Genomic DNA, 27,599 nt, shown 5'->3' on the forward strand with positions numbered 1-27,599 from the left:
AGGACTCTCCATAGAACGAGTGTTACTCACTCTAGAAATGTTCCGGTCTTTGGCCAGAAGGCTCCCACAGAAATTTCAGGAGAAAATGAAAGCATGCCTTAGAGATCCCTAAAAGAACTGTCATATCTCTTTTTTTTTTTGTTTGTTTAAAAAAATATGATCTTAAATAAATGTACCAAGCTCTAAAAATCCTTGTTCAAAAGCACGTACTCATTTGGCCTGAAGTCAAGTGGACAGACATCATGTCCTCAGCTACAAAACTCAAGAAGGAAAAGCAAATGGGCAAATAACTCAGTGGTTGTCGTCGTCATCGGCGTCACAGTCAGGAAAACGCTGGCCAAGTATACCGTCTTCCTCATGGTAGGTGTGTCCTGGATGGTAGGTGGGTGGGGCCGGTAGTCATGATTTGGGGAGGGGCTGGGGTGTGCTGCGTTTTCTCTTACTTCTTGGTTGGTTGGCGGAATGTTGCCGCGGCAGCGTTGCCTGAGACCCCGCCCCCGCCGCCATAGCCATTTGATGCTGCTGCATTTGGTGTTGCAAGAATTGCAACTGCACACAGGAGAGAGAGAGAGAGATCACGATGGTGCCGGTGAGGACACAGTCTCCCCTCACAGCCTCCAATCTCTTACAATTATGATAAAAATTATAATTTAGTCCAAAACCACTGAGATCCATTTTTTTCCATCATTGGCAGATTATCAGACTCAAAAAGGATACAATAAGTCTGTACTTCATTTAAATATTGTTCATTAATCTGATTATGCAGACAGTAAAGATTTACATTCTCCCACTTTGTTTTACGTTTACATTCATCCCCTCATGGGCAGAGCTCTCCTGCCACACATTACTGAGACGTGGCAGCTGTGAGAGGAGACCATCACATTTACACACAAACAGTCCATTTGAACATGACCAGTGAGTTAGCAGAAGCTGTACAAGGCAGAGGAAGGTCAGGGAGAGGAAGAGTGGGGTGATGAAGAGGAGGGACAGTCAAGCAGCACCAGTAAATATCAACTGCTCAATTGCCAAATAGCGCAAATCAGCATTTAAAGCAGCTCACGCAATAAAATGCACACACACGCACACACACACCCCTGCCATGCTGGTTATATGGGTATTGTGTGTCAGTAAGACAGCAACCTTAACTGCCCTTATGGGTGGCTCGATGAGGACTATGGAGTCGGTTAATTCAGGAATGAAGACTACGGAGTCGGTTAATTTCAAGAATGAGTACTACGGAGTCGGTTAATTCAGGAATGAGTACTACGGAGTCAGTTAATTTCAAGAATGAGTACTACGGAGTCGGTTAATTTCAAGAATGAGTACTACGGAGTCGGTTAATTCAGGAATGAGGACTACTGAGTCGGTTAGTTCAGGAATGAGGGCTACGGAGTCGGTTAATTCAGGAATGAGTACTACAGAGTCGGTTAATTTCAAGAATGAGTACCACGGAGTCGGTTAATTCAGGAATGAGGACTACGGAGTCGGTTAATTCAGGAATGAGGGCTACGGAGTCGGTTAATTCAGGAATGAGTACAACGGAGTCGGTTAATTTCAAGAATGAGTACTACGGAGTCGGTTAATTCAGGAATGAGGACTACGGAGTCGGTTAATTCAGGAATGAGGGCTATGGAGTCGTTAATTCAGGAATAAGGACTATAGAAGGAGGGATGCTGTGTAGGAAAAATAAAGGAACCAGCTCCACATGCGAATGACCAAAACAGCCCTTGAATCAAGGAAATGGAAAACTGGGAATCAGGGAAACTACCAGGTCTGCATGTTTAGGTCTCAGTATTTCTGTTTTACTCCATTATGTCCCAATATGTCTTTTTCTTTAATAAAAAATATCTAGAAAAAAGTCAGTGTGAGCAGTTGATATTTAAATTGGGGATGCCCTGAGCTAACTCAATGTGTTACGGAATGCCTCTAAAAACAAATAATTGCCATTAAATAACAGGCTTGCACATGCAAAAGCCAAAACTCAAGACACGGCAAGGAAATCCTGTGCAAAGGTCAGAGTGAAAGGTCATCTATGGCACTCCCGGTCTGGCGGAGAGCCGGGGAGAGGTCATTAGAGCGGTCTTTGTGAATGACGGGCAGATGCTGCAGCTTTGTGGCATTCGGCATTTTCATCTCAACAGTGGACACATAGACATCCTGCATATAAGACGCCCGCCTTCGGTTTGGCAAGGCTTTAGATTCCTCAAGAGGTCAAAAGTTGACCCCACACACGCCAGACATTTTGGCGGTGGAAAGTGAATGTTTTGCTATACTCAAACACAGCAGACAGACTGTAGTAGCAGTAAGCCTGTTTAGTTTTTCTGTTGCCTTCAGATAATACCTGCCAAATATTAGATCTTTTCCCATACAAAATAATGGCAGAGCTGGCACAAGAGTCAGGGCAAGGCCTCCGGTTTGCTCCTGCTCTGCTCTGGGCCAGTGGGTCCTGGCTCTGGGGGGCAGGGCAGCACATGTGGCAGTCTGATATCGAGATGTCTATGGGTGGGTGAGGTCAAAGTTGCTGCATTACTTGGATCTGTGGCTGGTGCTGCTGCTGGAGCCTCGGGGACGGCAGGCTGGACCCAGAGCCTTCCAGACCACAACCCAGCTGGGACAGCACTGCCACGCCCAGGACCACGCCCAGGACCAGGACGGGGACGACAGAGGGGAAACAAAGAGAGGGGGGCGGGGGCACAGAGGAGGTGGGGGAGGAAACAGAGGGGAAGTGGCGTCCCCCTCGTGTAAATCAAAACAACCAACCAACCCACAGAATCAAACTGGAACAACAACAGGATAAACAGAGCCGTGTTCCTCCTGGCCGGGTGTCAGGGGGCTACGCTACACATCGACAGACTATTAGTACGTCTATCATTTGTGTTAGTACCAGTTAGAGAGACATTTTGAATGTAGATTGGTGCTGATCGTGGACGGGGGTGATGGAGCACTAGTTGTGGGTGTGCGGGGGGGAGGGGGGGGGGTTGGATCCGTGTATGCGTGCACGCACCTGCTGTTTGCGGAGACATGAACCCCCCCACCCCGGTGAGGTTGATGACTGCCGTCTGCTGCGCCGTCAGGCCCTGCTCGGCGGTCAGGCCTTGCTCCGTCTGCTCAAAGACACACCTCCCCACTTACTGACCAGGAAGCCCGGCACGCTTTACACAGCTTTGTACAGCTTTGCACAGCTTTAATGCGTTACTCCTCAACAGTAACAAGAATGGATTCAGCTTTCTCTGTGTTTAGTCTTTCCTAATGGGATTACAGTAGCACATAGAACTCCAGCAGCTCACCTGGTAGATCAGGTGAAGCACTGGACTAGTGACCGTGAGATCACACGTTCGTTTCCCAGGGAGCACACACACACACACACACACACCGTCAATATTGGTGAATATCTAAGTCTCTCTGGATCAAGGCGTCAGCCAGTAATGATGGCACTGGTGGAAGCGTCACGTGAAGTACATAACGAAGGCCGACTATGGGAAAGGTCTCACGCTGGTGTCCTTCAGGTGTGAAACTCACCGACTCCCCCTGCTGCTGGGGGCTGGAAGTGGCAGACTGACTGCTCTGCTGCTGCGGGGAGAACTGGGAGAGCTGCTGTTGTTGGAGGGAGTTAAAGATGAGGGGCGTGGCGGGGATCTGAGGTGGAGAAACAGACGGAGAGAAGACGGGATGAAGCCCTTCACGACACCCCCCCCCCCCCCTTATCACCGAGTCACTCTTCTGTGTGCAACAACGCGGCCATCCTCACCTGAAGGAGGTTGAGCGGTCGGAGGTTTTGGGCGTTGTTCAGGCCGAACGGGCTTCCTGCACAACACAGAAGAACACAGGAGGTAAAGCACCAGAACTCCTGCACACGGTTCAGTGCATTACTTGGGTGTGGTCACGGCTGGCTGTCCCCAAACACCACCAGCAAGTTGCAGGGCGGGGCGTGGGGGTGGTCTGGGAGGCGGGGCTACCTGCAGGGGCTGCGGGCTGCATGGCAGGCAGGGTACTGGACATCAGGCCCCCTGGGGGCAGGATCCCGCTCAGGTTGAACCCAGAGGCCAGCGTACCAGGATGGCCCAGCATGGGGTTAGAGCCAGTCATTAGCGTCTGTGGACTGCTGTGTGCAACACACACACACACACGTACAGATAATTACATTTAAGAGACATGCATTTGGTGGTACAGTGTACATGCAGGAAACTGTCAGACTGCGTTGGGTTCACAGACACCTAGAGAACAAGGCGTTAAGAGCAGGTAGAGGGTCAGAGAGTGAGAGACTGAGAGAGAGACGAGCTTCCTACCAGACGGGGCCCACCACGTTGATGAAATTTAGCCCGGCCTGGTTGGTCATGACCTGGGAGGAGGTGGTGCCCGTGCTGATGGAGGTGGGCAGTGGGATGGTCATCACAGGCAGCGCCATCTGCTGCTGGGTGAAGGGCGTGAGCAGTGCCTGCTGCTGGGGCACGGCCGGGTCCTGGGCGGTGGGCGTCCCCGAGGGTGTGGCGCTCTGAATGTCTACCGGGTGGGGCGTGGAGCAGGGCGTATTGGTCGGGGTGGGCGTGGAAGGCTTGGGTGTTCCTGATCCTGAGGTAGCAGCAATACCATTGAGGAACTCAAACACATTCTAAGGACAAGCTAACGACCCACTTGTTAAGATTTTAACTGCTGGTGTGTAGTGCATAACAAGAGCTACTGATGAATAAATAGACAACCACTTATAATAGACAACCAAATATAATATAGCAGTTTCTCTAGTAAGGTTGGCATGCACACCACTTACAGGACCTGAACACCACCTACTGGACCTGAACACCACCTAATGGACATGAACACCCCCTTCAGGACCTGAACACTCCCTATTGGACCTGAACACTCCCTACTGGACCTGAACACTCCCTGAACACTCCCTACTGGGCTGCCTTCGGACTTGGAGGATTGTGGCAGGGTGCGGAGGGCACTCACTCTGCATGGGGGAGAGAGCGGCTGGCGACAGCAGGCCCGTCTGCACCAGCTCCACAGAGTGCTTGCGTGACAGAGCCGGGCCCTTGCTGGGCGGAGGGGTGGGGCACTTCAGATGGCCGCTGGGGGCTTGTGTGCTGTAGGGGTTTCCTGGAACACCGGGAGAGAATAGGAAAGACATTAGCGATACATACGGAAGAACAAACCACTGAGCTCTGCATGCTTTCAACTCCAGTTACAAAGTCATCGCACATCTCTTTCTGTTCTCGTGTGTTTTCCATGGAGAAGTGTGTGTAAGCTACATCCTGGACAGGCGCGCTGTGACAGCACGACGAGATCAGCTGCTTACCTGAGGAAGCTGAGCTCGACGACAGTTTTATGGGTGGAGGTTTGTGCTTCACCCCCTTGCCCAACACGGAGGACTGCACCAACGAGAACCCATCCACCTTGAAGGGCCCGGCCAGGACGACCAACCCAACGGCGAACGCACGAACGGGTGAAGGCAAGGAGAGAGAGAGAAAAGAGAAAACGGGAAACTAGGTCACCACAAGGGTCACAACCTGCCCCTCTCCCACCTTACCCTGCTCCTACTGTGGTTGCCAGGGCGACCCCGTGGGCCACGCCCTCACCTCGGGCTCCCTGGCAGGAGAGAGTTGGCTCTGCACCGCTACACTGCTGGTGCTGTGCAACATCTTCACCTCACACTTCACGTCAGTCTCGTAAACAGCCTTGTACTGAGCCAGGAACCTGAGGAGCACAGGAGAGAGTCAGCCACACGTACCGCGAGCATTTCACACACACACACGGCTTATTGACCATTTCATCTGCTTTAGGCCTCCTCTACACTTTTGCAGCAGTTCACGTGTTCTGACCACACACTGCTGGCCACACTCAACCAAGCAGTGACACTGACTGTTCTAAAACTCCAGGACAAGCGCTGTGCATGCTACACACGTACGAGCACAAAACAACATCGCAGTGTTAGCAGCGACAGTGTTCACAGCCATCCAGCTGGACTCACTATGGGGTTAATGGACACTGCTGTGTCTGTAATGGCAGTAACCACACTGAGGTCAGCAGAGGTCACGTGCTAGGAACCTGACCAGTGAGAACCAGGGCAGAGTGGCTATTGAACTGCGCTTGACAACAGATGCGTCTACAAGGTCACGACCCATGTACGAGACAGGAGCGTTAATGACTGCCAGCTCTTCCCATCACAAACAGGTGTGGTCAAAACAAGCACATCATTTTCATGTCACAGTACAGTACAACTCAACGAGACGACACGCAACACAAATGACACAGACCAAACAACAGCTTGAGAACTCACCGATCTGCATCCACTTTTGAACCAATGAGGAACCTGGAGACGTTGAAAGACATTGGCGAGGTGTAAACATGGTGGATGTGGCGTATCTAATGCATTAGACACTCCACATGGAATGAAGTGGCGTATCTAATGCAGCGTTACGCACACCGATAGCTACTGGTACTACAGAACGGAATGTGAATGGGTCTGAAAGGGCAACGTGGCTTCTCACGGCGGGTGAATGAGGTGCGGCTCGGAGAGGTCCTCGTCGGCTTTGGGGTCTTTGGCACTGTAGATTTTGCCGTACACCAGCGGGTCTCCCATAGACTGGAAGACGGTGACCTTCGTCCTCTGAGGCTGGCCACCTACTTCACACTCGAAAATGTAGTCGTCTTTTACGTCCTGCGCAGAGGGAGAGTGCAGCGGCACACAGAACTGCAGTCAGCTATGCCTGCATTAACGCTGAAACACACAGTGTACTGATTTTGGGAAAGATGTTTAGAACTGCATGAAGGTTTTAGGCAGGTGTGATGATACGACCCCGTCAGAGCACTGATCTCAATACCATAGACTCTGGGGTTACAGAAGAGACAGGAGGATCCAAGCAAGCCTACATCCTCATGAGATATGTGGTTAGTTCCCTAAGATGGTTGGAAGAAGCTCCCCGCCAAGTTCCTTCAGAAACGGTGTGCAACATCTTGTATCTGCAAATGTATCTCCAAAAGCGGAAGTGGACGAGGTCTCACCTGGGCAGGCCACACCTGCGTAGGGTGAGAATCCTCCAGTTTGATTGACTTCTCCACCACAGCGTACTTCTCCACCTGAATGGAAACAAGGCAAACTCCTTCAGTAACACGGTGAAGACACGTGTTCAGGCGCCCCAGGTCAGATATACTGCACAAGGCCCTGTGGTAGGTGTGTATTGGGCAGACCGGAGGGGCGGGGCTTGGCCACGCAGGGGCACAAGGGGTCAGAATGACTTACGTCGATCTCAGCGGGGGCAGTAAGCTGACAGGCGTTCTGTTTCCACATGTCCACGCACTGCAGAGAAACACAAAGACGTGGTCCCATCTACATCCTGCACGTCCCACAACCAGCACACAGACACCTAGGAAGATCTACACGTCTTACACCTCTGTTTATTTACATTTATTTACTTAGTAGCGCTGGTGTCTGTGCTGGTATTACTAGAGGTGGCACAGGCAGACTCAGGGAGTGCCGCGTGCAGCCAGAGCAAAGATGCCTCTCACATTTCCAGCTTTGGAGATCTTGAGGTCGACGGAAGGTGCCGGTTTCCTCTCCTTCCTCTTGTGCAGGTAGTCGAGGAGGCGGAGCTGGGGCGGCGTGGGCAGGTGGGACAGCTCCTGCTGCCGGTTCAACGCGGCCCGCGAGTACCTCTTAAAACACCTGCAGCACAAACCAGCACCATCACTCTCCCTGTGCTCCACAGACGGCCTGTTAACCACCCGCTACCAAACACCACCCGCTACCAAACCCGCACAACACTCTTGCTCTCTCTCTCACTCTCAACTTTAGGAGCAGACTAGCGCCCTCTGTCTGCAGCCTCCGCACATAACAGTCACAAGCTGAGAAACATAGACAAGGCTAATTCTTTCTATCACCTCTACTGAGTGTTTCACAACTAAGTTCCAAACACACTGGCCTCCATTTCCTTCCTTCAAGCTCTTTTTGCTGGTACTAACCACTACTTAAACAATTTGATTGGTTAGCCCCCCACAGATGGGACAATATAGATAAATATACTGCACAGTCAGCGTGTCATGGCCTGTGCTAATGAAGTGAGCATAAATCTTCCGCATGCCACATGTGGATGGAACAGTTCTGGAAGATTTTCTGAACACACACACACACACACATATACACACACACACATATACACACACACACACACACACACACACACACACACACACACACACACACACACACACACACACACACACACACACACACACACACACACACACACACACACACACACACACACACACACACACACACACACACACACACACACCCCTCCCATTACCAGAAGGGTCGGAACGAGAGTTACCGTTTCATAGAGTGTGTGTTCATCTTCTGCTTGTTGTAGAGCAGCCGGTTGGTGGTGCAGGTGACCGAGACGGACGGATCCAGGCACAGAGGATCTGCTGTGGCCAGGATCAACTGGCTCTCCAGCTGCAACTTGTCATCCTAAACACACGTACACACACCATCTAATTCTGTTCTACGGTAGAACTTCCTCAAGATGCTAGACCACCTAAGCCCAGGTCACCATCCCACTTACCGTGCCTACACACGACAGACCCATCTGCACAAGCCTAACAGTGTGCTAACTAAGGGTGCTATAACTAGGGGTGATCGAGAGAAAGTGCATTATTAAATCCTATAATATAAGTTTATAACTTTCTGCACATATGCCCAGTGCTTTTACCTGTGTCCACTTGTGGTGATCACTCGTCATGGCGTGGACATCACAGATTAGTGTCTGTGGTAAAGAAAGAAGAATCCAGGATTTCCCCGTTACCATTTCTTACAAGGCATCGCATGAGCCTGCACGTTACGTTAAAAACACACGTGCCAGGACCAGCATAGTCCTGCACGTCCTGCACACCTGCATAGTGGGTCTCAGCAGTATGTGTCGGCTCTGGTAGGAAGGCATCTTAGCATTCCCTGACTGTCGATAATCTCGAACCTCTGCGATAACGCAGCCACAGTGGAATATGTTCACCTAGGAAAAAAGTTTTAGGTAATTTATAGGTACATATAAATTATAATTTAAAAAAGACAGCAGCCAATCAGAAACCCTGATGTTCCCCTTTCTGGAGCCTCACTGAGGAACTGATGGCCTAGTTTTAGCACTTTTTAATGACGTTGTTGCTGAATGCCAATAACAAATGGGTTGAAATGGATCTGGCTGTATGAACCAAAACCCTGCAAGTTTCTGTCTGGAACTTGAGGTCAAGATGAAAGATCAAGGACAATGTAAAAGAGAGTGTAACGTTCAAACCAATAACAGGATAAGGGAGACCCCATGTACATGAACCAACAACGGCCAAATTATGAGCATGTGCATGAATGTCAATATGAATGGCAATTATATGAATGCACAGCACTCGCCATCTTAAGCTGCTCACTGCTGCTTACTTGTGATTTTTCTAGAAGGTCCACCAGGATGGGCGGCAACTCTTCAGCATCCAAGTAGTCCAGTAGCTCTCTTTCTTCATAGGGCAGACGAATCGTCTCTGAATCTGACAGCACACAGAAACACACCAAAGCTTCATCTGTAGCTGTATCGTATGTCTAATGCCTGGCTCTACATTATGTTATTTATTCATTTATAACATAAACAATAATAATGTCACAGTGTTGACAAAATGAACATTGAGCAAGCAAAAACAATGACATACCAGATCCATTTTTGCCTCTGAGCATGAGTGAGTATCCTTCATTTCCAGGGTACAGGTTGACCACCAGGTACGAGACAGACTCCTGTGACACAAGCTTTTCTAGTAGATTCACATTTCTCCTAAGCTTCTGTAGGAAGAGAAACTTAATGTGGTAGTGCATCGACTACTAATCTGTCATCATGAGAAATATGAAATGCTCACAAATGTCTCATCCATTTTGATTCATCTTATTCAAAGTCAGGATCAAAATAAAAAATGCTAATAAAAATAAAGGAACAAAGATGTTCCTGAAATGTTAACATTCTTAAAACAAACGTGTAAGTTTGTATTACCTTTAACTCTGGCTCTTTTTCACACTCTTCAATATACAAATCATAAAGTTTCTGATATAAAGATTTTCTCCCACTGGAAGAGACCCTCCTCCTAGCTGGCCGTTGACGAGCACTTTCAACGATGTACTGGACACAGGCGAAGTTACATAATTTATAACATCAATTATTAATTCTATCTATTGCATTCATTGGTTTAAACTAAACAAACAAGGCAAAGCCTTTGCAAATGATAAGATAACTCATGCTGCAATATAATTACACAAGACTGACTACTGTAGTGAATATGTTCTCGAGAGAAAACATTATTTAACAGACTCATTCTGATGAAAACATCTTGAACTATACCTCAGCCCGATCCAATGCATATTCTAGGACTTGTTGCTGGAAAAAGAGACCAAACTTTCAATATAGGTACTAAATAAACACGAGTTCTCTTATATCAATTTGCAAGCAAAATGACTTCTCATGTGAATTGGACCAGCGAAGACACATAAATTACAATGTAATATGCACCAAACCACATATTCAAGAAGCAGAAGAGGATAAAACAGTGATGAGCTTACCATTGTGGTCCACCACCAGTTGCTGTGTGACAGGAGGCGATGCTGTCCTTACCCCAAAACTGTCACGTCCATTGACAGTCCATTCAAACCCTGAGGTCAGAAAGGCATCTTAACTTCACAAATGCATGTTCCACATGATTTACCGCCCAACTGATTGTTTTTATCATGTCATCTAATGAGGCATAGATGACATATAAAAAAAACAGCTACAGCAAACTTGGTGATGGTTGATTAGATTAGCTGGTTAGCCACTTAGCTATGCATTGGGCATTTTGCTATGACCTGGGCTATCAGTGTGGCCAACTTACAGATGTGGACCTTTAGCTGTTTATTACGAGGTGACAATACACTCGAGTGTCGTGAATTAAAGCAGCACGGCGACATTTCGGAAGGACACCACACAATCTCAACGCATCAGGCCAGCTAACTTCACTGCTCGAAAGCAAACGCAAAGCTAGCCAGCCAAGCTAACCTGCTAGCTAACTAACCATGGCTACAACCTCCACTGCTAACTGCCCACCTAGCCAGCTAGCTACCTTGGCTTCAACAAATCTGCAAAAGTTAACAGAGCGCGGCGAGCTGCCGTACGGACGCGGCGAGCGACTATCGCGACAAACAGAGAAGCGGACTTGCCAGGCAAGATGCATATCCACAGTTTTAAAACGCAAAGCAACAAGGAAAATATTCTTCCAGTGCCTTCAATGAAAAAAACTCACAGCAGCCATTTTCTTCCAGTGTAACAACAAAATCCAAACTTCCGGTGAGAGTAGTAGGCGGAACCGAGGGCTCCGTTAACCGGGCTGCGCTCCCGAGAAACGGACCCGGCACACCTGCTTTGTGGGGTGGCTTGACAGAAACCCCGAGTTTTCACTGTATATTAACTAACTCTTGTGGCTATATTATAAAATCAGCCAACATTTATTTCTTACATTGTAATGAAAGTAAAGCATCTTACGTTTGCAGACGGATGGATACTAATCAATACCGTCAAAAAACTGTTCCAGGACGAGACCGTAACCTCGGCCGTTATTCGTTGCTCTGTTGATTGTACTGAGATGCTTCTCGCTGTATGCCAGGACTGACTTTACAGTATTTACAGACAGTAAAACAGTCTTCCCGTCCAACCCCTCACAATAACTCTTATTTAACTGCTCCTCAGGATAAAACTGTCAACAACACCCAACAATAAATTCTAAATTCATTGTAAAATAAATACTAAGCACACTCTAAGCGTAGAAGGATTATATAAAATTAAAACACTGATGAAATCAAACATGCTAAACGTCTGTCATTCATACATTATGCCTGACAGTGTTTTTGATAAGTGTAGATAATAACTGCTCAGTGCTAATGATATATATTTTATTGGTATGACACATTTCCCAAACATGGTAAAGCTAATAGCAAATAATGTTTCACAAGAGTAAATAGTAAAAACGTTAACCAATAACATCGCTGCCAATGTTGCAGTTTAAGTAAACAAATGTTTTCGAGTCACCTAGTAACACTTGTTTTGCCAGTTCGAAGAAACTAAGTTCATTTAGGCTCTATAAGCCTACCATAGATTTGTGGTATTTCTGTGATATTTGTGGCAGCTCCAGACTGAAGGTCAAAGAAGCTGACCTCTAGCATTCCAAACCACCCCCAGTTCTGAGCTTGGCTGGTATTCCAAGACAAACAGGCTTGTTCCTAATCTTGTCACCTAGGTCTAAAAAGCAGAGAACATTAGCCTAGAGCACTGTAGAAACAGTCTAATTTAGCCTCAGAGGGAAAATTGAGTACACTTGTCCACCTTTACACAATACCAATGGTAACATCAAAGATGATAAGTCAGAGATGATTCATAAACTGTCAATTACACATGACAAATTGAGAAACAGTAGGAAACTGTTAAGAAATGGTTGGAAATTACCACAGCCAGATGTATCATCATATCAGTCAGTAGCTACATCACTATCCTGGTAGCAATGTGAAATTACAAATAATGATGACCTCATTGTCCTAATTGTGGTGGATGATAGGCACAAAGGATTGCCACGTAGACACAAAAACATAGCACATGTCAATATTTAGGAAAATATTTTTTTTATATTTATTTACTAACTTTAAAGAAAATATACAAATCATCACTCGGAATACCACCTTCACAGACTGGACGTTCCAGAAACAGACATTATTGCAGGAAGGAATAACACAAGAGGAGAATGGTGAATAATAAAAAGCTTAAGTAAAGAAACAAACGTAACATATACACTTGAATCATTGCTATTTTACTTGAGCCATACCAAATACAGCAAATTTGTGATAGAAAAACACAAAGTGGGCTGTTGGTCAGTATGTGCATAGTCCTTTAGAACTTCATCTGAAATAAATAATTACACAACATGAATTTAAAGGAGGCGTCCTTAGCTCATTACACAGGAAATGAGCTCTATGTCTTAAGAACATTAAAAATAAGTAAAATTAAAACATTTAAATTCTCTACTACAAGCTTTCATATGCTCTTCATCTGACAGACAGAACTGATGTGCAGTTTGACATCGCATAGCACACCAATATAACACACATGCACATATTACATAAAACATATCTAACACCACTCACAAGGAATATGACAAAAGTTTTTCATGTAAACCCAGGTAGGGTCAAGTATGATTTGTATCTCTTATAAAGAGAAGCTATTTTCCCCCAAATGAGCAAAAATATCCAATTGATCTTGAAATGAAATATTTGAAAAGATACGCATTTGAGCATTCTCTTGGCATCACTCTTAGTATACTTAAATGAACAGAAGGATTTAAAGGAAAATTCCAACATTTTCTCAAAAACACATTTTCTGTACATTTTTATTATTTTAAAACAATATTGGTGATTTTTAAAATATGTGCATCTAATGTAAGATATAGTACAGGCCTCCATGGGCCAGATCAAGATAACTAACCTGCTTTTAGAATCTCTACTATATTATTAGAACAATGACAATGTTTATCCAAATTTGATCAATCTCAGGTCAGGGACAGTGATGTGTTGTTGAACTTCAACCCATTCTTTCCCAAGGTGCACTGTATGGGTCATTGTTAGATTGCTGGATATGTTCAGCACACCCATGACCTCATGACCTCTATGCCATACCACTGCCCTCTCAAGCACAGAAACACAATTATCTGAAATAAGAACATTAACATTAACAGCTATAAAGCTAAATGAATGAATAATTAGCTTATCCTAAAGCTTTTGAATGAACAAGATAGTGGTAGTGATGCCGTTCAACATCTTTATGGTGGCAGCTGTTCAAGATCAAACTGGATGCAGGCTTATGCCATGTGGATCACAGGAGATGATTGTGTTTTATTTTGCTTCTTTGTGTGCGCTTTTGTTTTTTTTTTTTGAGAAAAAATAAATTCCTTCAACCTTCAGTGAACAGATTCTCCACAAAATCACCAGATGGCGCTCTGGGTCTAACATAATTGCATTGTAATACACCAGTAACGCATGAAACTGCAAAATAATCATGTTATAATGTCAATGATAAAAAAGAAACAAAGACATGTAATATTGAAACTTCAAAGGGAGAAGCATTGCATATGATGGGTGAACTGAAACATCTGATTAAGAATCAAAAGATACAATCCCAGTGCACAGGAATAAAATATGAAATGTCAGATTTTCACTTTATTTCATGAACAGCATTCACACCCTTAGAAAAAATAAATACTGAACTATGTCACCCTGTGGTAACAAAGGCTTTGGTTATGCATTCCTTTAAGGTGCTTCAAGTTTTCTTTAAACTTAAAATGAGCACAGACGTTTTTTCAACCCAAGCCTGTCCACGCTCAACCAGGGGAGCAGTCCCCCAAATTACCCTAACCATAATCATCTTTGATGATCAAAGTAAGAATTTTCTAGTGGACTATTGTAACCTAAGGTCTGCCTTGTTTCAGAGTCCCTAAAGCCCAAACTGATTCAAAGCCGTGTGTGACTTGCCCTCGTACGCTACAGAGGAAAACTGCCTCATTGTAACTGGACACCATAACCTGCACAGCTCTCATTAGAAAGTTCCACTGTAATGACCACAAGCAAAGGGACCACAGACTGAGAAGAGGGAGTGGGGGGTGGGGTTTACACATACTACAAACCACTCCATTCTAAGGAATCTTTACCACAGCAACACCATAACTAATCTGCTAGACCAACTCTGTGGTCTGTAAAGCATAGTAAACACACACCTGAGCTGGTCTAGCTTAAAAGCAAAAAAATAAACAAAAATATATAAGAGCAATAAATAGAATCCAGATAAGAAAATTACAAAAACCACAACATGAAAAATGCCTTATGCACATTTATGTTGAATAAGCAATGGTCATTAGAACTATAAAAAAAGTTTAAAAATGAAGACCTCAATCTGCATAGTAACCATAGGACAACCTAAAGAAGGTTCCAGATACACTCCGTCACTCTCCAAACCCTGAAGTTCTAAAGTTTCTTTCAATGCTTCGCTTGTTCAAGTACTGCTATAAAAAAAAATGAAACCCAACAGTCCTGTCCTCTTAAAGGTTTGTGAGTGCAGACCATGTCACTCTGGTGTAACTTTGAACTTCTGTCTTTCGGACGTGACCCACTAGTGTGGTCTGCGTTCTCTATGCTCCTCAGTCTGGAGGAGGTTACCGAGTCCCTCGTGCCTGCCTCTGGCTTCACTCCACGGGGGTGTTGCTGGCTTTGACCCCTGCCCGGCCGATCTGGAGCCAGGGGAGCTTGGCACAGTTCTTGAAGAGCTGCTCGATGGCAATGTGGCGCACATGAAGCTGAGAAGCCAAAGAGTCCTTCTCCTGAACGGCTGCCGAAAGCTCTTCGAAGACCTCTGAGAGGGTGAGAGAGAGAGAGAGAGAGAGAGAGAGAGAGAGGAAGAGAGAGAGAAAGAGAGAGTGAGCTAGCCATCTACGAGGAGTGAGGGGTGTACAAAGGGTATGAGGACAGCCACCATTTCTGACATGGAGCAGGCCAGCTTCACTGAATTACTGTGTGACATCACTGGGAGATGACCAGCCCCTTCAGCGACCAATTTCATTGGTCAGATTTGCTGTAATTTAGCTAACAGACAACCCTTTAATATCACCAAAATGGCCATGTCTGCATTTACACAGCAGTAAGCCCCTGTGGCCATACTAAAGAACAGTGTTGATCAGTTCCACTTTCGGACTAAAACACATCCTATAGTAACCATAATAATAATAATAATGTGTAAAGTGAACAGGTTAATGTTTGAGTTTATTTATGAAATGTTTCTGTCCACTTTGTTACGCCATAGAAGGACCTTACTGCACAACCCCACATACATCCACATACACTCAATAGAGAACACTCAACCGATATTTAAAACTCAATATTCAGAACACAAGTAATGAAGAAATCAACATGTACAGTTACGTAGTACAGAACACGGCTGGAGGTAGACAGAGGAGTGACACTGGGTATGAGAAGTGTGTAATGGACACTGGACACTTACTCTGAATCTGCATCAGGAGCTCCGTGTTCAGCTGATGGAGCTCTGCTACACTCATTTTCAGCACTGCAAAGAAAGCACAAGCATAAGCACAGAAGAACAAACACGTTCCAGATCAACATTTCTCTCCGTGTTTATTAAGACTCAGAACAGTGTATGAACTAACGCCTCTTCCATTAGAAAAGCTTGCAGGAAAGTCCATGATTGAAAAATTCCAAAGATGTGCAAGACCTTGGTGATGAGGACGGCCATCTTTCTTTTAGATGAGCACAATCTACACAATGAGGAGGTGGCACAGAAAAAGGAGGAGCGTGAACAGACAGATGTGTAGGTACTGAATAAAAGACACAGCTAGTGGAGTCTGGGGCAGGCATGTCCTTCACATCACACTGATGTTCTATTAGCTTTATTGACGAGGGAGATTGAAAGATACCAAATTACTAATAAGAAGCTTAGAGCATCGATCACAATTATTGGGTCCTCTTTGATCGCATCATCTCTCTGTTATGTTTTCTCTCTGTTTACTTTGGGGCTACTCCACCGTTCTCAGCTTGTGACAATTACATGTCAAGAAAATCGGCAGTACCGGGCCAAATAGTGGATGAGTGTGCACACGTGTCCCGTGCTGAAATCCCGTCCCGGTACTTACGCTCCTCTCGGCTGTGTCCTGTGCGGGGCCTGGGTCGGGCCCCCTCCCTCTGTTCTCCGGCTCCCGGCTGCAGCAGCAGCCCCCCCTGCGAGTCCCGCAGAAGGTCCAGCCCCTGCGGATCGCCCGCAGACACCTCCTGCGTCCAGCGCGGGGCGTAGCGTGGCACCTGGGAGTCTGCCTGTGCCACCGGCGTCCTGTCGCCCTGCTGCGTGTAGCAGAGCAGCTGGTGCTTGGAGCCCCAGTGGACCGGCGCCTCCAGGGCCCGGGCCTCTCTGTTCTGGGCGTACTGCACCATGCGGCTGATCCTCTGACTCAACGCCCGCTTCACGCCCTCGTAGGCGCTGCGAGAGGTCTTGGTGCCAGAGAGCTTCTGGTTGGCTATGAGGTGGTACTTCTCGAAGCAGTCCCTATGACCTCGCAGAGACGTCGAGTGCAACAGTGTGGCAGTTGATACCCCTGAAGACACAAGAATGAAAGCGTAGCTAAATATATATGCTCAAAAATCAGCAGAGCACTTATTTACACGCATGCAGCATGTGAAATGATTTAAAACCTAAAACAAAGAAAAGCTACCGTGCTACGATCTGTTTTGGAGTGAATGACCGTATGGGCCTCCATGAGGACTGAATTCAACACAATGCTAACATCCGCCTATTGTGCTGGAAATGGACTTAGTCCTGTCCATGTCCACGAGGTCTGGAGCTACACCAAGAGACATTCTGGAATATTCTGATGGCCAAGCAAAAGCAGCTTAGCTGTCACAGGATTAGCCTTTCAAGCAGAGAAAAGCTGGTTGTCCATTCAGCAATGCGCACACACACACGCTCGCACTCACGCCAAAGGCTAAAAACTAGACACTGGGGTCCAAAGTAAATTCTTAGTTGATTAATTAATGGGCTTTGGACGCAATCTAAAACTAACAATTTTTATTTGCTTGATAAGCAATAATATTAGCCCGTGTTGTGTAAGGATATATCCGTCTAATCAACACAGGGGGCATCTGGACTGAGCAGAGGAAGTCATCTCATCAGTACATGATATAAATATCTACCCAGCTCTCCCAACTTGTTAGCTAGCTAAAGGCTAGTAGCCAGTGACCTAAGAGAACCAGCATCCATTATAATAAAAACAATGGTTTCTACAGCCCTAATTTTCTAGTTAATGAAGACTACCCTCACTGGCAGAGTCAGTGTCAGTGCCATTAGATTTTATCAGTCTTCACAATTTTACTTAGTAAACGGAATACTTTACGGAATACATAATTTATGATGACATTTTTGTACGCATTTGCGTCCACTGTGATTGTGCATCAAGCTTCATGTAGGTGCTTTTGTGTATGTGAACGCTTAGGCATGCAAAGTGACTGAGATAAACTCATTTCACGAAAGCCAAAATAAATTCTGATATATGCAAATGGTTCAAACAACCATGCCTGTGAGAATATACAAAACACATAAAAAATTAATCTAATTAATTAGGCATTTCAATGAATACTTTAAAGCAGAAGTGCGTTCCAGAGTATTAATAATTTAATAAGAAAACCACAAAATGAAAAATCTCATTTTATTTTTAGAAGACGATATGCTTCATTACAGCTCTGATGTGCCACTGGAAAGAGGAAGTTGGAGAGCACACCGTGTCTTGAGCCCCAGCACAAGACCCTGACAGGCAGGCAGCTACCAGCACATTCTGCCCTTTTTCTGACTGATCTGGGACCAGCATCTTCACTCCACTCATTAATCATCAGAGAGTTTTCACTGTGGTACAAAATGCCACACCAACACAATAACACCACTATAAAAACAGCCCAGTTCTGCTTCCTGTTTTCAATAGACGTTTCTCTGTTGAGCAAAAACCCTGTGCCCCAAAATACGGCAGTACATCATTTAGACAAAGAAAGACAAGTCTTGTTTTGCAAGACAAGTTGGGAATACCCACAAACAATACTATGGGCAATCTAAAAGGAGTTACACTACAGTATTACACTGCAGTATTTACACCATGTACAGTGACTTTATAGTGACTTTCTAGACTGCTTCAAGAATTTCCCTCTGGGATCAATAAAGTATCTATCTATCTATCTATCTATCTATCTATCTATCTATCCATCTGCTCAGATACAAATGACAGAGGCATCACATTAATCCTGTAGCAGGCACACATAAGCTAGGATGATATTTTAAGAAGAAAGACAAGAGTGAGGAGAAAACTCCTGAAAGAATAAGACCCTTCCGCCCATTCATAGAGCGCTGTCAGACTCCCCAACAGGAAGGAACACTTGGAGCAGTATTCCAGACAGAAGAGGTCTCAAGGTCGAGACCTGGAAGGTCACAAACATGCAGCAGAGTCGGACTGCATGGTCAAGACCAAAGCATTCGTTTTCATACAAAAACATGTCCAGTAGAGTGACCCTTTCAAGTATTTCACAGTACGAAAACACACTGATTAATGCATATTCTCTCTCTCACACACACACACACACACACACACACACACACCCACCCCAACAACCGGTCTAGTTTAACAATACAAACTTTAGAAAATATGCGTGGGTGGTTGAAATGAAAGAAACGGCCTTCACAGCAAGATCTCTTCCACCATTTCTACATGTTCAAACCTGCATTCAACATTTGCGTAACCCAAATGCCTTGAAATCAGCCTTTTCAGAGTATGCAAGTTTTAGGCCTGTGGTCCCTTTGCAGTTACCTGGATTTCTAGATGAATGTTGCCTAACATTAAAGCTTATCACCTACATTTAAGTTACTTCATTGACTGTGTTTAAGAAGTCTTATTTAACAAACACTGCAGTGCAATATTTTCTTTTAAACAATATCTTGGTTTAAATATCAAGGTCACACCAATGACAAAAGCATGTGAATACGAACTCTTACATTTAGAATCTAAATGTGTCATCTATTGCAGCTGCTGGATGTCAGACGTACAGAAACATTTCTAGGATATAAATGTACGCCTGTACTTTGAATCACAAACACTGTGACATTTTATTCTAGAATTTCCTCATACATCCTGGAATCCTGTGGCTTCTCCATGATTCTATGCGGTCAAGACGGGGAGGCAGCAAACAGACCACACCATTCTCACCCCCTCGGTACACTTCTCAGCTGAAATGCTGTTTGAATATTTGGTGCCATCTTTTATATTCATTTGTATTCAATGTATATTTACAAAAGGGCTGCAGCAGCAACATTATGAAACGTCCAGGTGGTCTTTAGCAAACTTGAAAGAAGCAGCAAGAGTGTTTAGGAGAGCAGTGGTTTCCTCTGTGGTAACCTTCTATTGACTTCCATTTTTGTTGAGCGTTTTTAGTCACGAACACATTATCGAGTGCAACAGACGTCAGCAGTAGCAGTAGATCCGTAGCAGTCACGGTGATCTTTGTCACTTGTTTGAGAATTCTAGGGCAGTGTTTCTCAACCCTGTCCTCAATCGACACTCCACTGCTTTGCTCTGTCCAAGTTCCCAACATATTAGGTTGGAGCAAACAGGTGGAGGTGCATGGTGGGGTTCCAGGAGCGGGTGAAGCCGTACTGTTCTGAACATGCACATGCACTGTGTTTTGTTTTGGTGCTGCTGACTAACAGAAGGCCTTTGACATCCTTTAATAAATAAATAAAAACCAAACAGTCATTCCAGGTTTATTAACCCGGGTTCTGACAAATCTCTTCTGACTGAGCAATTATTAAGCGTTATGCACTTCTGTTAACAATTACCCAAGAATACCCCCACACCTGAAGAGACCATATCTGCCCCATTATCTTTTGACTAAGTCATTTTTCTTTTAAAGTGTTACAACAAGCGAAGGACACAACGCTCATCCTCAACACGCAGATATGAAAACTGTTACACTGTGTGAGGATGGCATGGCTGTTAAAGAAGTGTCCACAATAAGGGCTGAAGCTCCAGACCTCAGCAGCTGGCCAAACACCCTGCCCATGCAGCCAGATGTGTGCTGTGCGTGCAGCAGACCCAGTGCACCCAGCCAAGGCCAAATTCCGCCACATACCCCACTGCACTCCTCCCCAGACCTTCACCAACAACAAGGACGGACACTGACCATCTCAGGAAACACACACACACCACAGACAAGTTTGTGCAACGTATTCGTTTACATCATTAAAAATGTGGTGAAATGCTTATCTTTAATTAGAAAAAGCATTACGCAGATTATTCTGGGCTTGGATTATACTCCGAGTAGGAGGATGGTGAGAGGTCACCATCATGGACAGCTCTCTCATCATATGTAATCAAGCCTTCACCACCATCTTTTCATAACGCCCTTCCAGTCAAGAGGCTGTTGAGTGCACGGCCGTCCTATGCAGTAATTTCATCACATTACTGTTGTTTCTATGTTGCTTTAGTGTAAAAAGACGATTAGGCTAATCATAAGACTGGTACAGATGAAGCAGGTAAAGATGAACTCTAGTTGTTCAAAAACATTCTGCCTTATGGAGTTTCTTTATACATTTCATGCCTTCAGGTGACATCCAAATAGAGATTAGAGGTCAGAATAATTTATAAATCACGCTCAAGGAATAGTAGCCATACCAGTAAGCAGCTTTACAGCATTTCACTGCTGTCTCTGTGTTGGCTGTGCTCAGTGTCCAGAATTCCAGATAAGGACACTGGATCCTTGACACAGTTCTCTGAACATGTAAACAGCACTCAGCATGCAGGGGTGTGTGTGTGTAAAATGGGGACAGAGGTCATTGTCCATACTCAAACACAGCAGTCCAGTGCTAACAGTACAGTGAACAACTGCACAGATCAGCTAGACAAGCACAGACAAAATGCTCATGTGTCATTTGAGTACACACTTCATTAATGCCACTCAACGCCCTTCAGCATGCACAACGCTGGTATAGACTTACTGCTAAAAATTATTATTAGGATTTAAAAACACTGTGACACAGTGTGGCCAGGTCTTGTCTGTGCTTAATAAATAATCCTGAATTACTCGTGTGGTTGTTAAAGCCAGTGATTTTAGAAAGGTATTTCCTGCTGGACACCTAAATTCTGAATACGTTCCAGTTTGCTAATAATCACTTTGATGTTTGGCTTCCTGATTTTGGTGGCCAGATCAATGTGCACAGCCTACGTCCCAAAGAGCATCAAACCCCTGTTGCCCTAGTGAGTGTAGCAACAGCTATTTCAATAACAGCAGTCAGAAGATGCAGCACAAGGACCCTCAACATTGATGATGTAAGTGATGGAATCCACAACATGTCTTTGAAATGTTAAGCAGCAGTATGGTAGCCTTATGCTTTTAAAAAGAGACCACAGCTTCAACACACATTTATTTGATCACACTTTGCAACTAATTCAGCAAGATTTTGCCATAAGACCAAATGCAAAGCAATTAATTATGGTTGCACCAGTGAATCAGACACGCCACATTACTGCCATAAGTAAGAATCTCCCGAAGTGGCCTCATTTTAAAATGTTGCCATTACCCCAGAAAAACATTGATGAGGCTGGCGTACGCCAAGTCCTTTCTCAAACAAGCTATTTTTGAGAACAGTCACCCTCACACAAACACACATGTACAGGGTGAAGATAACAAACTCAGTATTCCATTATAGTACGTGCATTGCTTTGACTCTGGCTTAGTGACAGTCACAAAGTTGCACACCTGGGGGGTGAAAGGTCATGTTCCATTGTAATTGTTCTTCATACAAAAGACCACACACACACACGCGCACACACACAAACACACACACACACACACACACACACACACACACACCTGTTCTAGGGCCTCAGCATTTGGAACTTTCTGATATGGAGCTATCCTATCTGGAACTTCCCTCTTCCAACATGGCAGTGTGTAAGCATTCCCCAGCTATTACGGAGGATGAGTGACTGTTCTGTACTATTAGCCCATTACATTCTATGTGAATTATCAAGGGAATACATGTCAGACAGAGTGGGTGCCATCTTGCAGGTCTAAAGCAGTGAACAGGGTCAGTCCCACTGAACACAAGTATCTGCAGGAAGTACAGTGGTGAGCGTTGTAGTAAGACCTTCCTGTGCTTTGCTGGGTTGATGTACAGAGCAGCACGGCTGTTAGAGAAAGCTGATGAAGATATAGGCCACTCAGCACAGCTGCAGCACAATGTACAAATAACCGTTGTTCTCTGGCCCGACGAGAACGCGGCTCAATGAACACGAAACTGAAAATTCATGGGCAAAAACAACGAAGCTCATTTGAGTCAGCACATCTGCAGGTGTGTGTGTGTATATATACAGCAGTGCAGCAAGCAGCTGTGTGCGGGCGAGTGCTCTGTGGGTGAACAGGAGCGTTTGAACGTGTGATCTTTTTTCCACCTGTTAAGCGGAGCTGATGGGAGCCGTTGTTGGAGGCAGGGTGGGGGAAACGTGCTGCAGCAGACCAAGTGAAGCCTCGCTCTGCAGAGAGAGCGGAATGCCTCCGGACCAGACCGTGGCGTCATGAGCGGAGCTATCTGATGATGATGGTCAGCGATGGTCAACTCTCCTGAGTTAACAGCTCTTGGGTTAAAGGGACAACCATATGCCTGAACTCACTATCTTTACTCATGATGTCCCCATCCTGCATGGACCACATGGACTGTCTGTCTCTGTCTCTCTTCTCTTGGCTCTTTTCCTGTTTCTCCTGAATTCTCTTGACCTTTTGGCTTTTAGTAGCTACACACTGTGAGAAATTACAGCATGAACCCAAAGGTCCATGACTTACCTCCCTGCACTCAACTGTATCACTGTCATAATATAAGGTCTGTACCTGGGAGTCTCTCTGGAAATGGGGAGGCAGGTTGACTTATTTAGCACACAAACAAGCAAAGCAGAAAGAGCTATGACTCTGGCTGTGGAACCCGTGGATATGACCAACTTAAACAGTTTTTGAAAGTGAGATCAACAACTATCACAGACTAAGGGAACTGACCTAGACATACAGATGACAGAACTCTGATTCACTCATTCACCATAGCTGAAACAGAGTTTCATACTAATATACACACACACACACACACACACACACACACACACACACACACACACACACACACACACACACACACACACGAGAATATATGGTGCGCTCTTCTATTGTTGTGGTTTCAGTCTAGCTCCACTGAATGCATAGTACATCCATGTACTTTACTACTGCTTTAATTGTTATGAAGGTTTTCCATCAAGTTCTAATTACTTATCATGTAGCCTCAGCATCCAGTTTTTTGGGGGTATGGTCACATGGAGATGAGCAAAGTCACGGTCCACTGCCAAATACAGCCAATGAACTGCTAATCTTTGAAGTGAAACATCACGTGGAAAGGAAACTTTCTTTTTTATTATCCTAAGATGAAAAAATAAAAGGTGAATTTTCACCCAAGTAAAAAAAGAGAAAGGGCAAAGTCTGACAAGACTGAACGGTCACCTCCTATTACTGCTGGCAACAACTGTTGTGGGACAAGTTTAGCAAAAGCAACATCACATGAAGATGGGAAATGAAAATAAAAATGTCTGTCTCTCTCTCTCTCTCATATTCAGGATGATCTTCAAGGCCCAAACAAGTGATTAGTCAACTGCTGTTTTAATTAGGCCCATGTTCCTTATGCGTTTTACAAATGTCCTGCACAAAACCGTGGTTAATACAATGAGTCAATAAAGGACACAAAGATAAAGAGATTGTATCATGGTTAGGCTTCCACCATGTAGGTGGCTTATCTGAAAAATGTATGGTTTGTTGGGCCAAGTTGTAGCTTGCCTAGAAAACAAATCACTGAACAAAACATTTAGGGCTACATCTTTGTTTAGTAGTTCACCATCACTTTAAAGCCGTAGTTGGTGTTCACAGAACAGGGTTCATACACTTTTTTGACAATCAATTTCCATGACTTTTCCATGACTTTTCCATGACTTTGAGGCAAATTTTAATGACTATACATTCTCTAAACATATGTGTAGACATGAAAAATAAGAAAAAATCCAGGCCAAAATTCCACAGTATATCATAAATTAATGACAAGCCACGTGGTTTAATTGAAAAAATAAACATTTACCGTATTTTCAATATCAATATAAACCGGAGTTACGACCTACTTTTTTTTTTATTTCGCGCGTGCACGGAGGAGCAGTGGCAGCACAGTGGAGTGTTGTGGAGTGTTGTGTACGATAAGCTGAGGCAGCACAGGCTCCACTGCAGCCCATCTCGGCAACACGATCGCTCTTTCTCGCGTTGTACGCACGAGGACATCGTTAGTTTTTTTTTCTATACTGTGTTTACGATCAAAACGTATCTAAATCTTTTCAGTCTCTAACTCCATCGTTAACCGTGCACATTTTGCACGCCCCGTGTCCTTGTCTTTCACAAGCCATAGCTTGTATTTGTCCAACTGAAGCAGTCATTGTTTAATCGGCATTTACCAGCATTACGCTGATTTACATCAAAGTACAATCTACAGCTCCGCTTGGAGTCCGACGCTAACGCAGTGAACTAATGTGTGAAGTTACGTTAGCGGTCCGCACAATGAAAAAAATGGCTATATTATATTTATTAATTTTTTCTTCCGGTTATCAGAACAACATACATTTATTGTGTCAAGCAAATTTCCATGACTTTTCCAAAACATTTGAGTATTTTTTATTTTTCCAAAACTTATCCAGGCCTGGAAATTGCTATTTTCAAATTCCATAACTTTTCCAGGTTTTTCATGACCGTACGAACCCTGACAGAACCTCAACACGGCAGCCACAAAACATTGGCTTCAAAAACAAAGACACCAATACAGTCCAGACATCATGGTTCCAGTCACTGTTTGAAACCCTGTTGAACCAGGTGTCTGACAAAATTGAGGCACTGCTGTCTTTTAATAAATCAATGTGTGCTCAGTGCCCAAATACTCTTTCTGGATAAAGCTGTTAATGTTCTCAATATAGTATTCTGTAGCCCTGCAGTGTTTGCTGTACTATACACTGGGGAAAAAAGGTAAATAAATAAATAAAGATGTTACTAATGTAACCCCCAGGGAATCCACAGCTGTTTTCTAAATAAGCCGCTCGATAATTATATGCAAAAGTGGCACTTGAAATGCTCGCACTCTGGAGTGGCAGATGAGGTGAAGGAACCACAGGCTGAGTGAATAATGAACTGGGAATGGAAAACACAACACGCCGAGGCAATGTGCAATCCATAAACATCAAAACAAGAGAGAACCGTTTTAACTTCTCGAAAATTAACAGTGCCATTTCAAAAGCAAACTAAGAGGCTTTATACTAAACACACATACATATATATACAAACACACTTACCCTCAATACTGAGCTCAAAACACACGTGGCAGAAGGACAGTGTCCCCGTGTCGGTCTCCAGCTTGCAGATGCTGCAGATGTTGTCATCATTTAGATCTATATTCACAAAATGCTCCTCATCCATAGCACCTGTACACAGACGTTGAAGAACAGCCATGATCAATGGTGTATCATCAGTGAATTTATGCATCTCCAAACTGTGAGACCAAAGTATTTACTGTGAGAGGAATATTTTAATGATCTCCAATAGCCAATAAAGAGACTGTGTGCAAAGATAATGACTTTCCTAACAGTTGTAATATCGATACAATGTCAATGTCAATTTCAGACAAATCAGTGTAATTCTGTGTAAGAGAATGACTTTACGTGGAAACTGTTGAATGTTGCTTGATTCTAAGTACAGAGCAGCTGTCGGATATTTAACGTTGGCCCAGTATTTGCTATCAAGTTCGTTTTTATGGAACTAAAAAAATTATTTAACATATTACAGTGATGATATACGAACACCTCGAAATAAAAACACCGAGGACATAAAACCGAGCATAACACAACAACGCGGAGAGCCATTTCCTTACTCGCATTTCCCATCTACAACAGATGTGCTTCAGGACTCACGTCTATTAACTCGTGTGTTTTATGCTGACAAATATTAAACGGTAATGATTAAAAACAAACATCAAATCAAGTTTGCGGAGAGCAATTGCTAAAAAACACTTCTTAAAGTTACCTAGCGATTTCTAACGCAAACTACCATGTATTGACATTCTTTAGCAGCATCCTTAGCAACATCAGATGATGACTAAACAAGATTATTTTTATTTAGTGCGTTTATTATCGAGCGCGCTAGCCATCGAGCTAAAAACAAAACCCCCCGCGTTTGGAGCCTGAGGTAACCCAGGAAAACGCTAGCTAGCAACTAGTTAGTCGGCTAACGCTAGCAGACACACAAAGTGTTTCCGTGATTTGGAAATGCCAGTGAGATTCACTATTTTAGCTCGTTGACCAAAAACTCAACAAACCGTTAAACGTCGTTATAAACGGCGATAATGACCCTGTTTGGCTAACTAGACCAGCTAACTGGCTAGCACGCGCTTGGTTCCTCGCGCACTCGTGCCTTGTCGCCCCTACGGAGTTGTCGTTCGTGACCGTTATCTAGCTGAAACTAAGCAGCATTTCACGTAAATAAAATCAACCTTTCTCAATACCACTATGTTTAAAAAAAACCCACAACACATGAAATGTCACGATGAATGAATTCTACCTTATCTGGCGTTGTCAACGGAGTCCCAGAGACAAAGTAAAAGAAACTATATCAGTCAACGGTTAAGCTCTGCGCATGCGCACGCTCTTGGAGGGGCACCAGTATTGTTACTGGAGAGGACAGCAGCTACAAGTACGAGCTGGCGGAGGAGGGGGCGCTTGTTTCCCTTCCCGAACCGACCACGACCACTCAAAAAGAGGGGGACTACCGGCGAACCACGAACCTCTGACCGAACCACGAATACTGAATCACAACACTTAACTAATACAGAATTTAAGTTAACTCTGGTTAAGAAACATGCTTT

The 27,599-nt window shown here is 44.6% G+C and overlaps 2 protein-coding genes across 9 annotated transcripts; both read right to left on the bottom strand.

Annotated features, from left to right (window-relative positions):
• Window positions 1–88: 88 nt before the first annotated feature.
• Window positions 89–11,413, bottom strand: supt20 (SPT20 homolog, SAGA complex component). Of its 6 annotated transcripts, XM_077020266.1 has the most exons (25): window positions 11,213–11,346; window positions 10,580–10,669; window positions 10,362–10,397; window positions 10,017–10,142; window positions 9,685–9,811; window positions 9,422–9,525; window positions 8,889–9,005; window positions 8,709–8,762; window positions 8,328–8,467; window positions 7,504–7,660; window positions 7,238–7,294; window positions 7,000–7,074; window positions 6,486–6,655; window positions 6,275–6,307; window positions 5,574–5,691; window positions 5,294–5,390; window positions 4,948–5,094; window positions 4,287–4,569; window positions 3,957–4,102; window positions 3,749–3,804; window positions 3,520–3,636; window positions 3,288–3,312; window positions 3,005–3,104; window positions 2,531–2,619; window positions 295–549 (listed from the first exon to the last, which is right to left on the bottom strand). In XM_077020266.1, the coding sequence occupies exons 2-25, from the start codon at window positions 10,580–10,582 to the stop codon at window positions 440–442; spliced, it is 2,487 nt and encodes an 828-aa protein (XP_076876381.1). In that variant the 5' UTR covers window positions 10,583–10,669; window positions 11,213–11,346; the 3' UTR covers window positions 295–439. The 6 variants fall into 6 exon arrangements, with proteins under 6 accessions (XP_076876378.1, XP_076876379.1, XP_076876377.1 ...); XM_077020263.1 differs by lacking the exon at window positions 2,531–2,619 and having other exon boundaries at window positions 89–549; window positions 11,296–11,413; XM_077020264.1 differs by lacking the exon at window positions 2,531–2,619 and having other exon boundaries at window positions 89–549; window positions 3,957–4,099.
• Window positions 11,414–13,734: 2,321 nt separating this feature from the next.
• c10h21orf91 (chromosome 10 C21orf91 homolog) lies at window positions 13,735–27,451 on the bottom strand. Of its 3 annotated transcripts, none has more exons than XM_077020271.1 (5): window positions 27,296–27,451; window positions 26,035–26,163; window positions 16,729–17,184; window positions 16,083–16,145; window positions 13,735–15,437 (listed from the first exon to the last, which is right to left on the bottom strand). In XM_077020271.1, exons 2-5 carry the CDS (start codon window positions 26,156–26,158, stop codon window positions 15,271–15,273), a joined length of 810 nt encoding a protein of 269 aa, XP_076876386.1. In that variant the 5' UTR covers window positions 26,159–26,163; window positions 27,296–27,451; the 3' UTR covers window positions 13,735–15,270. The 3 variants fall into 3 exon arrangements, with proteins under 3 accessions (XP_076876386.1, XP_076876388.1, XP_076876387.1); XM_077020273.1 differs by lacking the exon at window positions 27,296–27,451 and adding an exon at window positions 27,054–27,152; XM_077020272.1 differs by lacking the exon at window positions 13,735–15,437 and having other exon boundaries at window positions 16,112–16,353.
• Between the last annotated feature and the right edge of the window lie 148 nt (window positions 27,452–27,599).

The sequence above is a fragment of the Brachyhypopomus gauderio genome, chromosome 10 (genome assembly GCF_052324685.1).
Source record: "Brachyhypopomus gauderio isolate BG-103 chromosome 10, BGAUD_0.2, whole genome shotgun sequence".
Lineage (NCBI taxonomy): Eukaryota > Metazoa > Chordata > Actinopteri > Gymnotiformes > Hypopomidae > Brachyhypopomus > Brachyhypopomus gauderio.

Bases quoted from the DNA above. Each gene is read 5' to 3' on its own strand.
- supt20 (XM_077020263.1), bottom strand. The intron at 5,095-5,293 runs GTAAGCAGCTGA...CCGGTGTTCCAG, and splicing joins GTCGAGCTCAGCTTCCTCAG to GAAACCCCTACAGCACACAA. The intron at 3,105-3,287 runs GTGAGCTGCTGG...GTCTTTGAGCAG, and splicing joins TGCTTCACCTGATCTACCAG to ACGGAGCAAGGCCTGACCGC.
- c10h21orf91 (XM_077020271.1), bottom strand. From the start codon at position 26,158: ATGGATGAGGAGCATTTTGTGAATATAGATCTAAATGATGACAACATC. The intron at 17,185-26,034 runs GTAAGTGTGTTT...TTGTGTCTTCAG, and splicing joins TTTTGAGCTCAGTATTGAGG to GGGTATCAACTGCCACACTG. The intron at 15,438-16,082 runs GTAAGTGTCCAG...TCACCCTCTCAG, and splicing joins GCTCCTGATGCAGATTCAGA to AGGTCTTCGAAGAGCTTTCG.